The sequence below is a fragment of the Molothrus ater genome, chromosome 7, assembly GCF_012460135.2.
Source record: "Molothrus ater isolate BHLD 08-10-18 breed brown headed cowbird chromosome 7, BPBGC_Mater_1.1, whole genome shotgun sequence".
Taxonomy (NCBI): domain Eukaryota; kingdom Metazoa; phylum Chordata; class Aves; order Passeriformes; family Icteridae; genus Molothrus; species Molothrus ater.
The window spans coordinates 1,511,018-1,524,501 of NC_050484.2; the positions used below are offsets into that span (position 1 = coordinate 1,511,018).

The window sequence follows — 13,484 nt, forward strand, 5'->3', positions numbered from 1 at the left end:
TGCTCCCACAGCAGCCTGATGCTTGGTGCTTTTGTAATTGTGTTACTGCAACCTGCAAATGCTTGGGAAATGGGGAGAAGGACAAATTTACAGTCCCAAAAAACTCCTAAAGGCCAGAGGGCTGCTTCAGTGGGGCTGTGTCCAGGGGTTTGCGGGCAGTGCTTTGGTCCCTGGGAGCATCCAGGTTGAGTTCCATGATGGGGTAAGGAGAGCAGGACAGGCTCTCCTGTATCGGGATCAGTGTCTGGGCGCCGTGGGGTGCTTTTCTAACAGCCTGGCCTCTGTCTGTGTCCCCCAGGCTGGTTCCCCGAGGTGACACCGGGCTCCCCATCGCCGGCAGAGGGGCCATGGCCATGTAGTGCCTGCCGGGAGCGGAGATGGCAGCGCAGAGGATCCGGGCGGCCAACTCGGGAGGGCTCCCGCGCTGCCGCTCCGAGGGCGCCCTCATCGACCTGGGCGAGGCCTTCGCGGCTGAGAGCGCCCTCTGCGACGTCAAAGGTGCTTGGGAATCATCCCCTTCCTCATTCCAGGCCATCCCCAACCCTGGGAGGGCTCCAAAGGTGCTTGGGAATCATCCCCTTCCTCATCCAGGCCATCCTCACCCCTGGGAGGGCTCCAAAGATGCCTGGGCACTCCCCCCCTTCCTCATCCAGGCCATCCCCACCTCTGGGAGGGCTCCAAAGGTGTTGGGAATCATCCCCTTCCTCATCCAGGCCCATCCCCAATCTCTTTGGAGGGCTGGAAAGGTGTCTGGGCATCGCCCCCTCCTCATTCCAGGTCATCCCCATCCCCTGGGAGGGCTCCAAAAGTGTCTGGGCTTCACCCCCTCCTCATTCCAGGCCCATCCTCACCCCTGGGAGGGTTCAGAAGGTGCCTGGGCATTCCCCCCTTCCTCACTCCAGGCCCATCCTCACCCCTGGGAGGGCTCCAAAGGTGTCTGGGCATTGCCCCTTCCTCATTCCAGGCCATCCCCAATCCCTTTGGAGGGCTGGAAAGGTGTATGGGCATCCCCCCCTCCTCACTCTAGGCCCATCCTCACCCCTGGGAGGGCTGGAAAGGTGCCTGGGCATCCCCTCCTCCTCATTCCAGGCCCATCTCCACCACCTAGAAGGGCTCCAAAGGTGCCTGGGCATCCCCTAGTCCTCATTCCAGGCCATCCCCAGTCCCTTTGGAGGGCTCCAAAGGTGTCTGGGCATCCCCCCCTCCTCATTCCCGGCCCATCCCCATCCCCTGGGAGGGCTCCAAAGATGCCTGGGCATCCCCTTCTCCTCATTCCAGGCCATCCCCACCCCTGGGAGGGCATGGTGGCACCAACAAGGATGGTGACAAAAGTGTTTCCCTCACCCCAGCGTTGGGAGCCTGCAGGTTGCTCCTCCAATAATCCTTTTTTGGTTTTTTTTTTTTTTTTTCAGCTTTTATTGCCTTTTTTTTTTTTCCTGCCGTGTTTTCCTTTTATGCTGTGGTCAGGTGGGAGGGGAATTGCTGCTCCCCTGGCAGGAGAGCCTCCCAAGGAAAAGCTCCAGGGGGAAGCTGGAGAGTGCTGAGGGCCTTGAGAGTAAACAGGCACAAAGGAGATTGTTTTTGCAGGTGTAGCACCTGAACATCAAACACTTGCTGCAAATGAGATGGGTTTTAATGCAAAACCAGGAATTGCTCCTCTTCTCCAAGGGGTTTCAGCACATCCCTGTTAACCCCTGCATGCCCAGATGGAGGGACAAGGGAACAGCCACTTGCCTGTCTGATCTGACACCAAAAAGGCTCCACCCTGCAGCATGACTGGGTTAACAGTGGCTTCCAACCTAGCAGGCTGCCAAAAGAATTCCAGTTTGGAGTTTCAGTGCAGTTTCCCACTGGATGAGTGTCCCCACACCTTTGCCTGCTGGCAGATGAGCTGTTCAGGATGTGTACAAAGCTCTTCTCCTTGGAATACTCAATCCCCCAGGCTATATTTAAAGAGCTTTCTTTGCTCAGCTGTATCTTCCCTTGCCCTGTTTTTATTGTGGGTGAGAAGTGCTGCCAGCCTGCGAGTGGAGGCTACAGGGATGTGCATTCTGAGCTCCCATCCCTTTGTCTCTGGGATTTTAAGGGCTTCCTGTGTTTTCTAAACTCCCTTTTCCTCCCACAGAGCTCTGTTGAAGCAGGTGCTGTCCCAGTTCCCTTGCAGCTCCCTGTTGGTTAAAATCCAGCTTTCCTTGTTTTCCTCAGACTCTCTGGGGAGGCAGCACACATTTAACCATTGATGGAACATCATCTGAAGCTTGTTTTTAGTGCTTTTTACAGAAACACGTCCTGGAAATGAGAGCAAAGCCAATAAATAGGGTGGCAGTGTAGGCTCAGCCCAGCCTGGGTGTAAATTGGGATCCCCTGGCAGAGAACTCTTCCACTGGCACTTCTGCAGGGGAGGTTGGAGCTGCTGCCAGGACCAGAACAGCAGTGTGGGAGGGAGGGGTGGGATTCTGTGAGGGTTCAGTCTGGGTAACCTTCAGAACCACAGATTGGTTTGATTTGGGAGGGACCTGAAAGCAGGGACACCTTCCCCTAGCCCAGGTTGCTCCAAGCCCCATCCAACCTGGCCTGGTACACTTCCAGGGATTCAGGGGCAGCCACAGCTTCTCTGGGCATGTTTCAGATGTGCAGGAGAGGGGTTACAGCAGAGCAAGAGGGCTTTTAGCCTATAGGGAGAGTTATCTTGGGTTTGGATGAACTCTTTAGGGTAGAGAGGTGTGAATGTACCAGAAATAGTGGAGTTTTCTTGAAAAAATTTATGGAGAAAAATACCTGCAGGCTTGAGAGGTTGCCCAGGGAATCAGTGGACCTGCAAATGTTCAGAAAACACATAGATGTGGCACTTGGGGACATGGCTTAGTGGTAGACCTGGCAGTGCTGGGTTAATGGTTGGACTCGATGGTCTTGGAGGCCTTTTCCAACTGTAATGGTTCAGTGATCCCAAAACCACCTTCATCACTTAAAACAGCATGGAATGGTGACCTGGAATAAAGGCTTCCAAGTCAGTGGTGGCTCTGCTGAGCATCTCTCACACTGCTGTCTCCTCCTTGCCTCTGCAGTGCCTTCTCCCAGTGCCTTGCTGGTGGACAACCCCACGTCCTTTGGGAACGCCAAGGAAGTGGTGGCGATCAAGGACTACTGCCCCACAAACTTCACCACCTTGAAGTTCTCCAAGGGGGACCACCTGTACGTGCTGGACACGTCGGGAGGGGAGTGGTGGTACGCCCACAACACCACGGAGATGGGCTACATCCCCTCCTCCTACGTGCAGCCCGTCAGCCACCGCAACTCCTCCCTCACCGACAGCGGCGTCATCGACAGCCTGCTGGAGAGCCCCGACGAGGGCGTCAAGGAGCTGGACCTGCTCGGGGAGTGGACTGAAGGGAAGAGAAACTCTGCCAAATCCTACCACAACAACCCCTTCCTGAACGGAGTGCACACCAACCCGTTCCTGAATGGGAATTCTCAAGTGGCACCCGGCTCGGACAAAGAGTCCGACTCCAGCGTGGCCGTGGATTTGTTGCTCTTCGACACGGCCGCTCCCACGGCGGCTCTCCCCGCTTCAGCTGCCAACAGCAGCCTGGGGAACCTCTTTGATGAGTTTCCCTCCACCAACAGGCTGGATGTGGAGCAGCCCGTGAGGAGGGACAACCCCTTCTTCCGAAGCAAACGCTCCTACAGCTTGTCCGAGCTGTCTGTCCTCCAGGCCAAGTCAGATGCGCCGGCGTCGTTGGGTTTCTTCAGCGGTTTGAAGTCTCCCACCCCTGAGCAGTTCCAGAGCAGGGAGGATTTTAGGACAGCGTGGCTGAACCACAGGAAGCTGGCTCGGTCTTGCCACGACTTGGATTTGCTTGGCCAGAATCCCGGCTGGGGTCAGACACAGCCGGTGGAGACCAACATTGTGTGCAAGCTGGACAGCTCTGGCGGGGCCGTGCAGCTGCCCGACACCAACATCAGCATCCATGTGCCCGAGGGCCACGTGTGCCCCGGCGAGACGCAGCAGATCTCCATGAAGGCCATGCTGGACCCGCCGCTGGAGCTGAACAGCGACAAGTGCAGCACCATCAGCCCCGTGCTGCAGATCAAGCTCAGCAACATGGAGGTGAAGACCTTCATCATCCTGGAGATGAAGGTGTCGGCGGAGGTCAAGAGTGACGCGGTGAGCAAGAGCCTGGTGGGGCTGCAGTGCCTGCGCAGCGACATGAAGGAGGGGCCCTACACGCCCATGCAGCTGAGCTACTCCTACGGGGACACCATCCAGGTGCAGCTGGAGAATCTGGAGCCCTGCATGTACATCGCGGCCGTGGCGCAGGGCCAGAACATCCTCTACCCTTACACCGTGTGGGATTACATCAGCAAGAAGATCACGGTGGGCGTCTACGGCCCCAAGCACATCCACCCTTCCTTCAAGACCGTGGTGGCCATGTTCGGCCACGAGTGCGCCCCCAAGACCCTGCTGGTCAACGAGGTCACCAGGCAGTGCCACAGCCCGGCTCCCGTCGCCCTGCAGCTCTGGGGGAAGCACCAGTTCGCCCTGTCCCGGCCCCAGGACCTCAAGCTCTGCATGTTCTCCAACATGACCAACTACGAGGTGAAGGCCAGCGAGCAGGCCAAGATCGTGCGGGGCTTCCAGATGAAGCTGGGCAAGGTCAGCCGCCTCATCTTCCCCATCTCCTCCCACGACCCCAACGAGCTGTCGGACTTCACGCTGAGGATACAGGTCAAGGATGACCAGGATGCCATCCTCACCCAGTTCTGTGTCCAGACGCCGCAGCCGCCGCCAAAGAGCGCCATCAAACCCACGGGGCAGAGGCGGTTCCTGAAGAAGAATGAGGTGGGGAAGATCATCCTCTCCCCGCTGGCTGCCACCGCCAAGTATCCGGTTTTTCAGGACCGGCCGGTGTTGAGCCTCAAGTACGGGAAGCTGCTGAAGACAGTGGTGAGGCAGAGCAAGAACCACTACTTGCTGGAGTACAAGAAGGGAGATGTCATCGCCCTCCTCAGTGAGGAGAAGATCAGGTTGAAAGGCCAGCTGTGGACCAAGGAGTGGTACATCGGCTACTACCAGGGCAAGGTCGGCCTCGTGCACACCAAAAACGTGCTGGTGGTGGGGAAGGTCAAACCCAGCTACTTCTCCGGGCCGGACCTCACCACCAGCCTGCTGCTGGAGCAGATCCTGAGGCCCTGCAAGTTCCTGACCTACATCTACGCCTCGGTGAGGACTCTGCTGATGGAGAACCTCAGCAGCTGGCGCTCCTTCGCCGACGCCCTGGGCTACCTGAACTTGCCGCTCAGCTTCTTCTGCCGGGCAGAGCTGGACAGCGAGCCGGAGAGAGTGGCCTCCGTGCTGGAGAAGCTGAAGGAAGACTGCAACAGCGTGGAGAACAAGGAGAGGAAGTCCTTCCAGAAGGAGTTGATGACGGTGAGTCTGAGGCCTGGCGAAGGGGGGGCTTCGTTCCTGGCTCTGCAGAGGGAGCAGGGGAGGTGCCAGTTCCTAATTCAGTCTTTAGAGAGTCCACCTTGAAGGTCTTCTGAGGACTGCTGAGCACTGCCAGGTGGGAGTCCAGCCCTGTGGTTAGTGGGATCTTGGTTCAGCAGGATCATGGCAATAATGAGGGATGTGCTGAGGTGCTTGGAATTCCAGAATCACACCATGGCTTGGGTTGAAAGAAACCTCAAAGCTCATCCAGTCCCACCCCTTGCCATGGGCAGGGACACCTTCCACTGTCCCAGATCACTCCAAGCCCTGTCCAACCTGGCCTGGAACACTTTGAGGGATGGGGAGGCTTTTTTTTTGAGTGGCACCTCTGAGCTGGGATGTTTTACACATTACAAATGGAAATGTGTGACTTGCTCCATGTCCTGAAAGGAATTTGGGAGGAGTGCTGCCTGCCAGTATTTCTAGGATGCCGTTAGCAAGTAAATCTCTCACAAAATATCATCTCCACGATTGTTTCTAGCACTTAATAGGAAGTGAGCCAAAGAAAATACAGGGCAAAATGTCTGGGAGAGATTTGCAGCTCCCTCCCATTCCGTGCTGTCCCACAGGAGCAGAATAACTGAGTTATGGAGAAGAGCATGGTTTAAAATGTCAATTGGATTAAGGAATAGCGGCGGCCTTGCTTGGCAAAATGAAATTACAGCAAAAGGGGACTGGAGCTGAGTGGAGGAGTTCAGTTCCCACACTCCTTTTAGGGAGAAGGGGGGAATTTAAGGATTGAGTAGAAGGTGTTATGAAGAGTATGGAATCCATTGTTACTCATGGAAATGTTGCCTGGAGAGCTCCCTGTGCCCAGGTACCACTCTGGGGCCTGTGGGGCGATGTTTCAGCTCTGACTTTCAGCTTTCAGGTTGTGCCACCAACGCTGCTCCTGTTGCAGGGTTCTCCTGGCCATCAGTGACCCTTTCCTCACCCAGGATTGGAAAATCCCCCTGTTCCCCCCCCCCCCCCCCGAGGGAGGGTTTGCTCCTTTAATCATCAGGCTCAATGATTGTTGGGATGAAATCCGTGCTGCTCTTGCTGGATGCTTCCGGGACTGTTTGCTTTACCTGTTTGCAAACCCCCAAGGTGTTGCTTTTATCTCTCCCCATTGTTTTCAGGGATCCCAGGCAGTGTGTAGGTCATGGAGAATCCTCACGGGGAGACAAAGGGAAAGATAAGGCTCAGGGAGCTGCTGACTCCAGGGGAGGGCTGGGAGCTGCAGGAAAACATCCTGCTCCCCTGTGGCTGTCAGGAGAGCAGAGTCCCAGGGCAGGTTTTATTCTCCTTGTTTGTCTAATCCTGCTCTCTGTGAGGCTGAGCCTGCGGATAAAGGATGAGCTCCCTTCTTGGTGGAACATGATGCTGCTTCCAAAACCCCTGGCTGCCGTCAAATCCTCCTCAGCCTATGGAGAAATTAGATTGAGCCTGTTGAAAGAAGAAAATAATGATGTTTCAGGGGATGGCAATGGAGCACTAATGGATTTTATTGTGTTCAAATCTGATTTTATTTGTAACAAATGGACTGGCTTTCTGGCAAGGGGAGCCAGCTGCACTAAGCTCCAGTGTGGCCATTTCAGCTGAAAGAAAGTTGGTTGTCTCCCCTCAAAAGGGCTGGGAAGGAAGAAGTAGAAGCAGGATTATCAGTGTTGAGTACACAAAGCGCCAGTGGCAGAGTCGTGCACCAGCAGCCAAGCAAGGGAAAGCCTGGTCATGATGACTGGTTAATCAGTAATCTGCCTTTAATTACTACTTCTCTAATCAGGCACCAGCAGTGGAGTGTGAAGGTAACTGGGGGGGATGTGGCTCAGGAGTTGCTCAGCAGAGAGGGAAAGCTCTCCCTCCTTCCTCTCTGCCCCTTGGAAGCAGGCAGCACATGGATGGCTTGGATAAAAAAGCTGGGCAGGGATTCAAGAAGATTTCATTGCCCCAGATGCCTGGCCCGTGGGGTTAGACCTGCCCTGAGACACAGCTTTTCTCCCTCCCTGGTTGTCAGAGAGACTCTCATTTATCATCCTTCCAACAGACTCTGCTGTTGGGAAAAACACGGCTCTGCTGGGAACAGCCCCTGGCACAGCAGCAGGGAGCTGTGGGGAGGAAACTCTGAGCTTGTTCTTCTCCAGGCAGCTTGTAAAGGTCACACAGGAGATGAGCTTGGGATATTTTTTTTTCCCCTCCCATTGTTTTGTTTGCTCTGACTCGCGGTATCCAGGTATCCATGTGCTGCTGCCTGGCTCCTGCCAAGAGTTTCTGCTTGTCCCTGGTGTGTGCAGGCCTCAGAGAGCTGCTGGGGGGCTGGAGCTGTCCTGGAGTCCTGCAGGTCAGGGTGTCCACGGCTTTGGGTTGGGAGGGACCTTAAAGCCCATCCCTTTCCACCCCCTGCCATGGGCAGGGACACCTCCCACTATCCCAGGGTGCTCCAAGCCCCATTCAGCCTGGCCTGGGACACTTCCAGGGATGTGAAGCCACATCTCTGAGCAGCCAGTGCCAGGGGGGCCTCACCACCCTCAGCATGCTGAGATCCAGCTGGGCATCGTGTCCAAGGGAATTACCCCATGGAGGCAGTGCAAGACTTGATGAGGTAAAAGAAAAAAAATCAGTATTTAAGGCTGAGAGTATGAATTTTAAACATGTGAGATGACTTTGGAAGTGGTGACAGCCAAAACAGTGAGTGAGAGAGATGTTTGATGCCCAAACAAGGGTTATTTCGGGGAACACTTGTACAGAGACAACTTTTTTGGGTCAAAACCTGACCTGTATCCTGGAGAGGATGGTGAGCCAGGAGCCTGTGCAGGAGCATCCTCTCACCCCGTGGCTCTCATGGTCTCCTTGGGGACACAGGGCCTTTATCCCTGGGTTTGAGGAAGTCCCAGGGGGGAGCTGTTTTCCCTCCACAATGCTGCTTTCCTTCATTAGGAAATGGGATTCTGCATTTCAAAGCTGGGATGTAAATTCAGCCTCCCCTGGATGCCTTTTAAGTTGAGGTGTTTCTGCTTTGAACTGGGATTTGAATATCAAACACCCTCTTTGCTCTTTGCTGGGCTGGCCCAGCCAGTTCCCAGCTGCTCCCAGGGGAATAAACAATAAACAATAAATATTTCCAAGGGCTCTGGCAAAGCACAGCCCAGGTCACACCTGGCTGATGAGGGATGGAGACACAGTGAGTGGACCCAGCTATCTTGGGAGGCTTGTCCAGGGCAAGGGAGGAGGATGGAAACAATTGTGGCATAATCCCACTGGAAGATTAAGCCTGCTGAGCTAATCCCGGTGTCTCGCCGCTGTTTCCTGTAATATTCCCCCTCAGGCTTCCACCTTGGCTTCTGGGATGCCTTGCACCCCATCCCCTGGTGTCCTGTCACCTGTGCCTGTGGGACTGGAGCTGCCAGGGCACAGCAGGTGGTGCTGTGGCCATCAGAGTCAACCAGAGCCACCCATCTCTCCCAGAGTTGTTGTTTTGATTGATTTTGGGTGATTTTGCAGCTCTTTGATGTGGTGCCCTCCCAGATGTTTTCCTTGCTGCTGCTTTGTTGTTCACCTGGAGCAGGGGAATCCATGTCCTGCAGCTCCATCCTTCTGAACCCAGCTCCAGGCACTGCCTCTGACCTTGGGCAGGAGATGGGAGCAGCTCCTTCATCCTGCTCCCCCAAAGGCCAGGCTGTGCAGGGATTGGCATCCAGCTGCCTGGAAAGGCAGGGTTGGGGATGTTCAGCCTGCCCCTTCCTTAGGACCCTGCAGAGAGGGAGCTGGGTCCAGAGGGGGTGGAGGATCCGGAGGGGAGCTGGGTCCAGAGAGGGTGATGGGTCCAGAGAGGGAGCTGGAGAGAAGCTGTATCCAGAGAGGGTGGAGGATCCAGAGGGGGGAGCAGGATCCAGAATGGATGAAGGATCCAGAGAGGGTGGAGGATCCAGAGGGGGAGCTGGGTCCAGAGGGGGAGCTGGATCCAGAGGAGTGTAGGATCCAGAGAGAGTGGAGGATCCAGAGAGAGTGGAGGATGCAAAGAGGGTGGAGGATCCAGAAGGGGTGGAGGATCTAGAGGGGCTGCAGGATCCAGAGAGGGTGATGGGTCCAGAGAGGGAGCTGGAACCAGAGGGGGAGCAGGATCCAGAGGGGAGCTGATCCATGGGCTGTAGGAGAGGAGGTGGTTCGGTTCTGGAGCAGGTGTGTGAGATCTAAACGCTCCTGGAATGTCTTTTTGCCAAGCCAAACGTGCTCCTTTGGATGGATTTTCCCTGCTTGTTGGACAAGGGGGTTTATGGCCTCCCTGGCTCCCACAGGAAGCCGGTGTCGGCACTTTGGAGGAGCAGGCACGTGCTGGGCTGCAGCTGTGATTAGAGCCCAGCTCAGCTCTAAGCTGGGAGCAGATAAGGGGGAAATCAGCGTGCATTTGCTTTGCAAATGGCTGGAGTGGTTTCAGATGTTCCCATCTTCCCTCCCCCAACTGTCCCCGTGCAGTCTCCAGTGGGAGGATTTAACCCTTCTTTGCCCCAGAGCCAAACCTGGATATTCCCAGACCCCTGTGTTGGGAGGGGATGTCAGGACCCAGAGGGGCAGAAAGGGGATTCTGGTCACTTTGGGAATCACCTTATCCTGATGATTTCCACAAGAACCATCCCCGTGCTGCTGTGAAGGAGTGGGTGGGGTCTGTTTGCTTGATTTCCATTTTTAATAACATCAAAGCCCCCCCTGAGGTTCAGGATGGGATTTGCCCTGGCTCTTGGGTTGCTGCTGCTGGGACTGTTGTGGTCCAGAGGCTCTGGCAAAGGCTGTGGGAGCCCTGGGGAGTGGGATGATGATCCTGGCACTCAGATCCCGTCCTCTGAGAGTGAACACTGCCATTAAACCCTTCCTTTTCCAGGGCTGCACTGGGGCTTCTCCCCTACTGCAGCTTCATCCCACTCTGAGGGGATTTTAATGTGATTTGACACTTCAAGGCAGGAGCTAACCCCACTCCATCCTTTTTTGCCTGACTAAATCATTCCTATCAAGAAAACCCAGACTGATGCATTTGCTCTTTCCACTTCAAAACCATTTGTGGAAAATCTCAGCTTTTAGGACAATAAATGATGCAGGAAGAGGAGGAGGAGAAGAGGAAGAACATCCCAAACTGAGCAATGGTCCTGTAGTGTCAGAGTCTTCACCAGGGTCTCAGTACCCCAGTCTCCCCCCAGGTCCCATCCCAGAATGTCCTGGCTGTGCCTTGCCCTCTGCTCTGAAGGATCCTGGAGCTCTGGGGTGGAGTCTGGATTAGTTCCCTTGATTAAAAGCATCTGTTGTCCTCAGCCCCTGGGATGCTTTAAACTGCTTAAGGTGGGGCCTGGATGTCTCAGGAGGGGCTGCCTGGAGAACCATGCTGCAAATCCCATCCAGAGGCGTCCAGCACTTTGTTCAATTAATGGGATTATTCTCTTGCCAAGCCTGCTGGCCTCATTTCCCCAGCTGTCACTAAAAAGGAGGCAGGAGGATTTTTGGGATGCTCCAGGGGGGAGCTCACCCGGCCTTGACTCCCTGCTTGCTTTTCCCTGCAGGCCCTGCTGAAGATGGACTGCCAGGGGCTGGTGGTAAGGCTGATCCAGGACTTTGTGCTGCTGACCACGGCCGTGGAGGTGGCCCAGCGCTGGCGGGAGCTGGCCGAGAAGCTGGCCAAGGTGTCCAAGCAGCAGATGGACGCCTACGAGGCCCCGCACCGCGACAAGAGCGGCTCGGTGGACAGCGAGGTGAGGGCAGGCACGCCTGGATCTCCACAGATCCTGGAATTCTCTTGTCTGGAAAACACCTTCCAAGTGTTGGAGTCCAACCTTTGAGCCAGACCCACCAGGTTAATGGTTGGGCCCAATGGTCTTAAAGGGCCTTAATGGTCTTAAAGGGCCTACAAGGCCCCACACCATGATAAGAGCGGTACAGTGGGCAGTGAGGTAAGGGCAGGCACGCCTGGTTGTCCACAGATCCTGGAATTCTCTTGTCTGGAAAACACCTTCAAAGTGTTGGAATGCAGCCTTTGAGCCAGCACTGCCAGGCCCACCAGGTTAATGGGGGAGCCAAATGGTCTTGAAGGGCCTTAATGATGTTAAAGGGCCTACAAGGCCCCCCACCGCGACAAGAGCGGCTCGGTGGACAGCGAGGTGAGGGCAGGCACGCCTGGATCTCCACAGATCCTGGAAATCACTTGGCTGGAAAACACCTTTAAGGTGTTGGAGTCCAACCTTTGAGCCATCACTGCCAGGCCCACCAGGGTTGGGCCCAGTGGTCTTAAAGGGCCTACAAGGCCCCACACCATGAGAAGAGCAGCTCGGTGGACAACGAGGTGAGGGCAGGCACACCTGGATCTCCACAGATCCTGGAATTCTCTGGGCTGGAAAACACCTTCCAAGTGTTGGAGTCCAGCCTTTGAGCCAGACCCACAGGTTAATGGTTGGGCCCAGTGGTCTTAAAGGGCCTTAATGGTCTTAAAGGGCCTACAAGGCCGGTGAACAGCAAGGTGAGGGCAGGCACACCTGGATCTCCACAGATCCTGGAAATCACTTGGCTGGAAAACACCTTTAGGTGTTGGAGTCCAACCTTTGAGCCATCACTGCCAGGCCCACCAGGGTTGGGCCCAATGGTCTTAAAGGGCCTACAAGGCCCCACACCGTGACAAGAGCGGCTCAGTGGACAGCAAGGTGAGGGCAGGCACAACTGGTTCTCCACAGATCCTGGAACTCCCTTGGCTGGAAAACACCTTCAAGGTGTTGGAGTTCAGCCTTTGAGCCAGACCCACCACGTTAATGGTTGGGCCCAATGATCTTAAAGGACATTAATGGTGTTAAAGGGCCTACAAGGCCAGTGAACAGTGAGGTGAGGGCAGGCACACCTAGCTCTCCACAGATCTTGGAATTCTCTTGGCTGGAAAAGATTTTCAAGGTGTTGGAGTCCAGCCTTTGAAGCAGCACTGCCAGACCTACCAGGTTAATGGTTGGGCCCAATGGTCTTAAAGGCCTTTCCAACCCAAACAATTCCATGTTTCTCTGGAGGTTCCTCCAGAGCACACTCCCCTCCGAGGAGCACAGGGATCTGAGGGTGTTAGGGGACTGTTTTCCCAGGAATGTGCCTGTTTTGGGATGCTTGCTGAGCTCTGATGCCCTCCCACCTGTGTCCCCCTCTCTCCCCAGGCCATGTGGAAGCCGGCCTACGACTTCCTGCTGACCTGGAGCAGCCAGATGGGGGACAGCTACAGGGACGTCATCCAGGAGCTGCACACGGGGCTGGACAAGATGAAGAACCCCATCACCAAGCGCTGGAAGCACCTCACGGGCACCCTGATCCTCGTCAACTCCTTGGACATGCTGAGGGCAGCAGCCTTCAGCCCCCAGGACCACGAGGATTTTGCCATCTAGCCCGTGGTTGTCCACTTCTCCTTGGCTGGGAATTTTTTTTCCTCTGCTTTCCCCCCCCTGCTCTCCCTCTGACTTTGAGGAGAAGAAGTGGAGGTTGGGTTTGAAGAGGCCAAAGTTTGCAAGTTCTCCACCAGGACTGGAAATCAGCAGGAGATATCCCACCCTGATGGGAGTTCATCTGGAAGGGAATGGCTTTTCATCCAGTTAAACTATTTCTTACTGAAAAAATAAAAAAAACTTTCAGGAGGGCAAAGGGGTGGGGAGGGATCCCAAAAGAGATCACATTTTCTAGGCATTTACAAATAAAAGTCTAATTTTTGTAACGAGCAGTAGAAGTTGTGACCACTTTGGGGAGGGGTGGGGGAAGCTGTGGCTGGTTTTAGGTTGTAGAAACTGCTTTGAAATGATGGGGTGTGAGACAAATATGAGTCCTGTAAATATATATTTTAAGAGGAAGCACGGTAAATGCCCTTTCCCCCCACTACAGGCAGGTTTAGGGTTACCAGCTGTGACTAAAGCACCACAGGAACTTGGGCTGTCCCTAAATTTGGGATGTGTTCAGCCCAAGGAGCACCTTGCCCCAAAAAACACTTTTTTTTTTTAAATTTTAAATTTTATTTTATTTTATT

The 13,484-nt window shown here is 54.9% G+C and overlaps 1 protein-coding gene across 1 annotated transcript in view; it reads left to right on the forward strand.

The window, feature by feature from the left end:
• The window catches only part of SH3BP4 (SH3 domain binding protein 4), a 33,789-nt gene extending 20,607 nt beyond the window's left edge, over positions 1 to 13,182 (forward strand). The window contains exons 2-5 of the mRNA XM_036387004.2: positions 299 to 498; positions 3,066 to 5,428; positions 11,011 to 11,199; positions 12,631 to 13,182. Of these exons, the coding sequence (XP_036242897.1) occupies positions 378 to 498; positions 3,066 to 5,428; positions 11,011 to 11,199; positions 12,631 to 12,855 (2,898 nt within the window). The 5' untranslated portion in view covers positions 299 to 377 and the 3' untranslated portion in view covers positions 12,856 to 13,182. The remainder of the gene's footprint in view (positions 1 to 298; positions 499 to 3,065; positions 5,429 to 11,010; positions 11,200 to 12,630) is intronic.
• Positions 13,183 to 13,484: the final 302 nt, after the last annotated feature.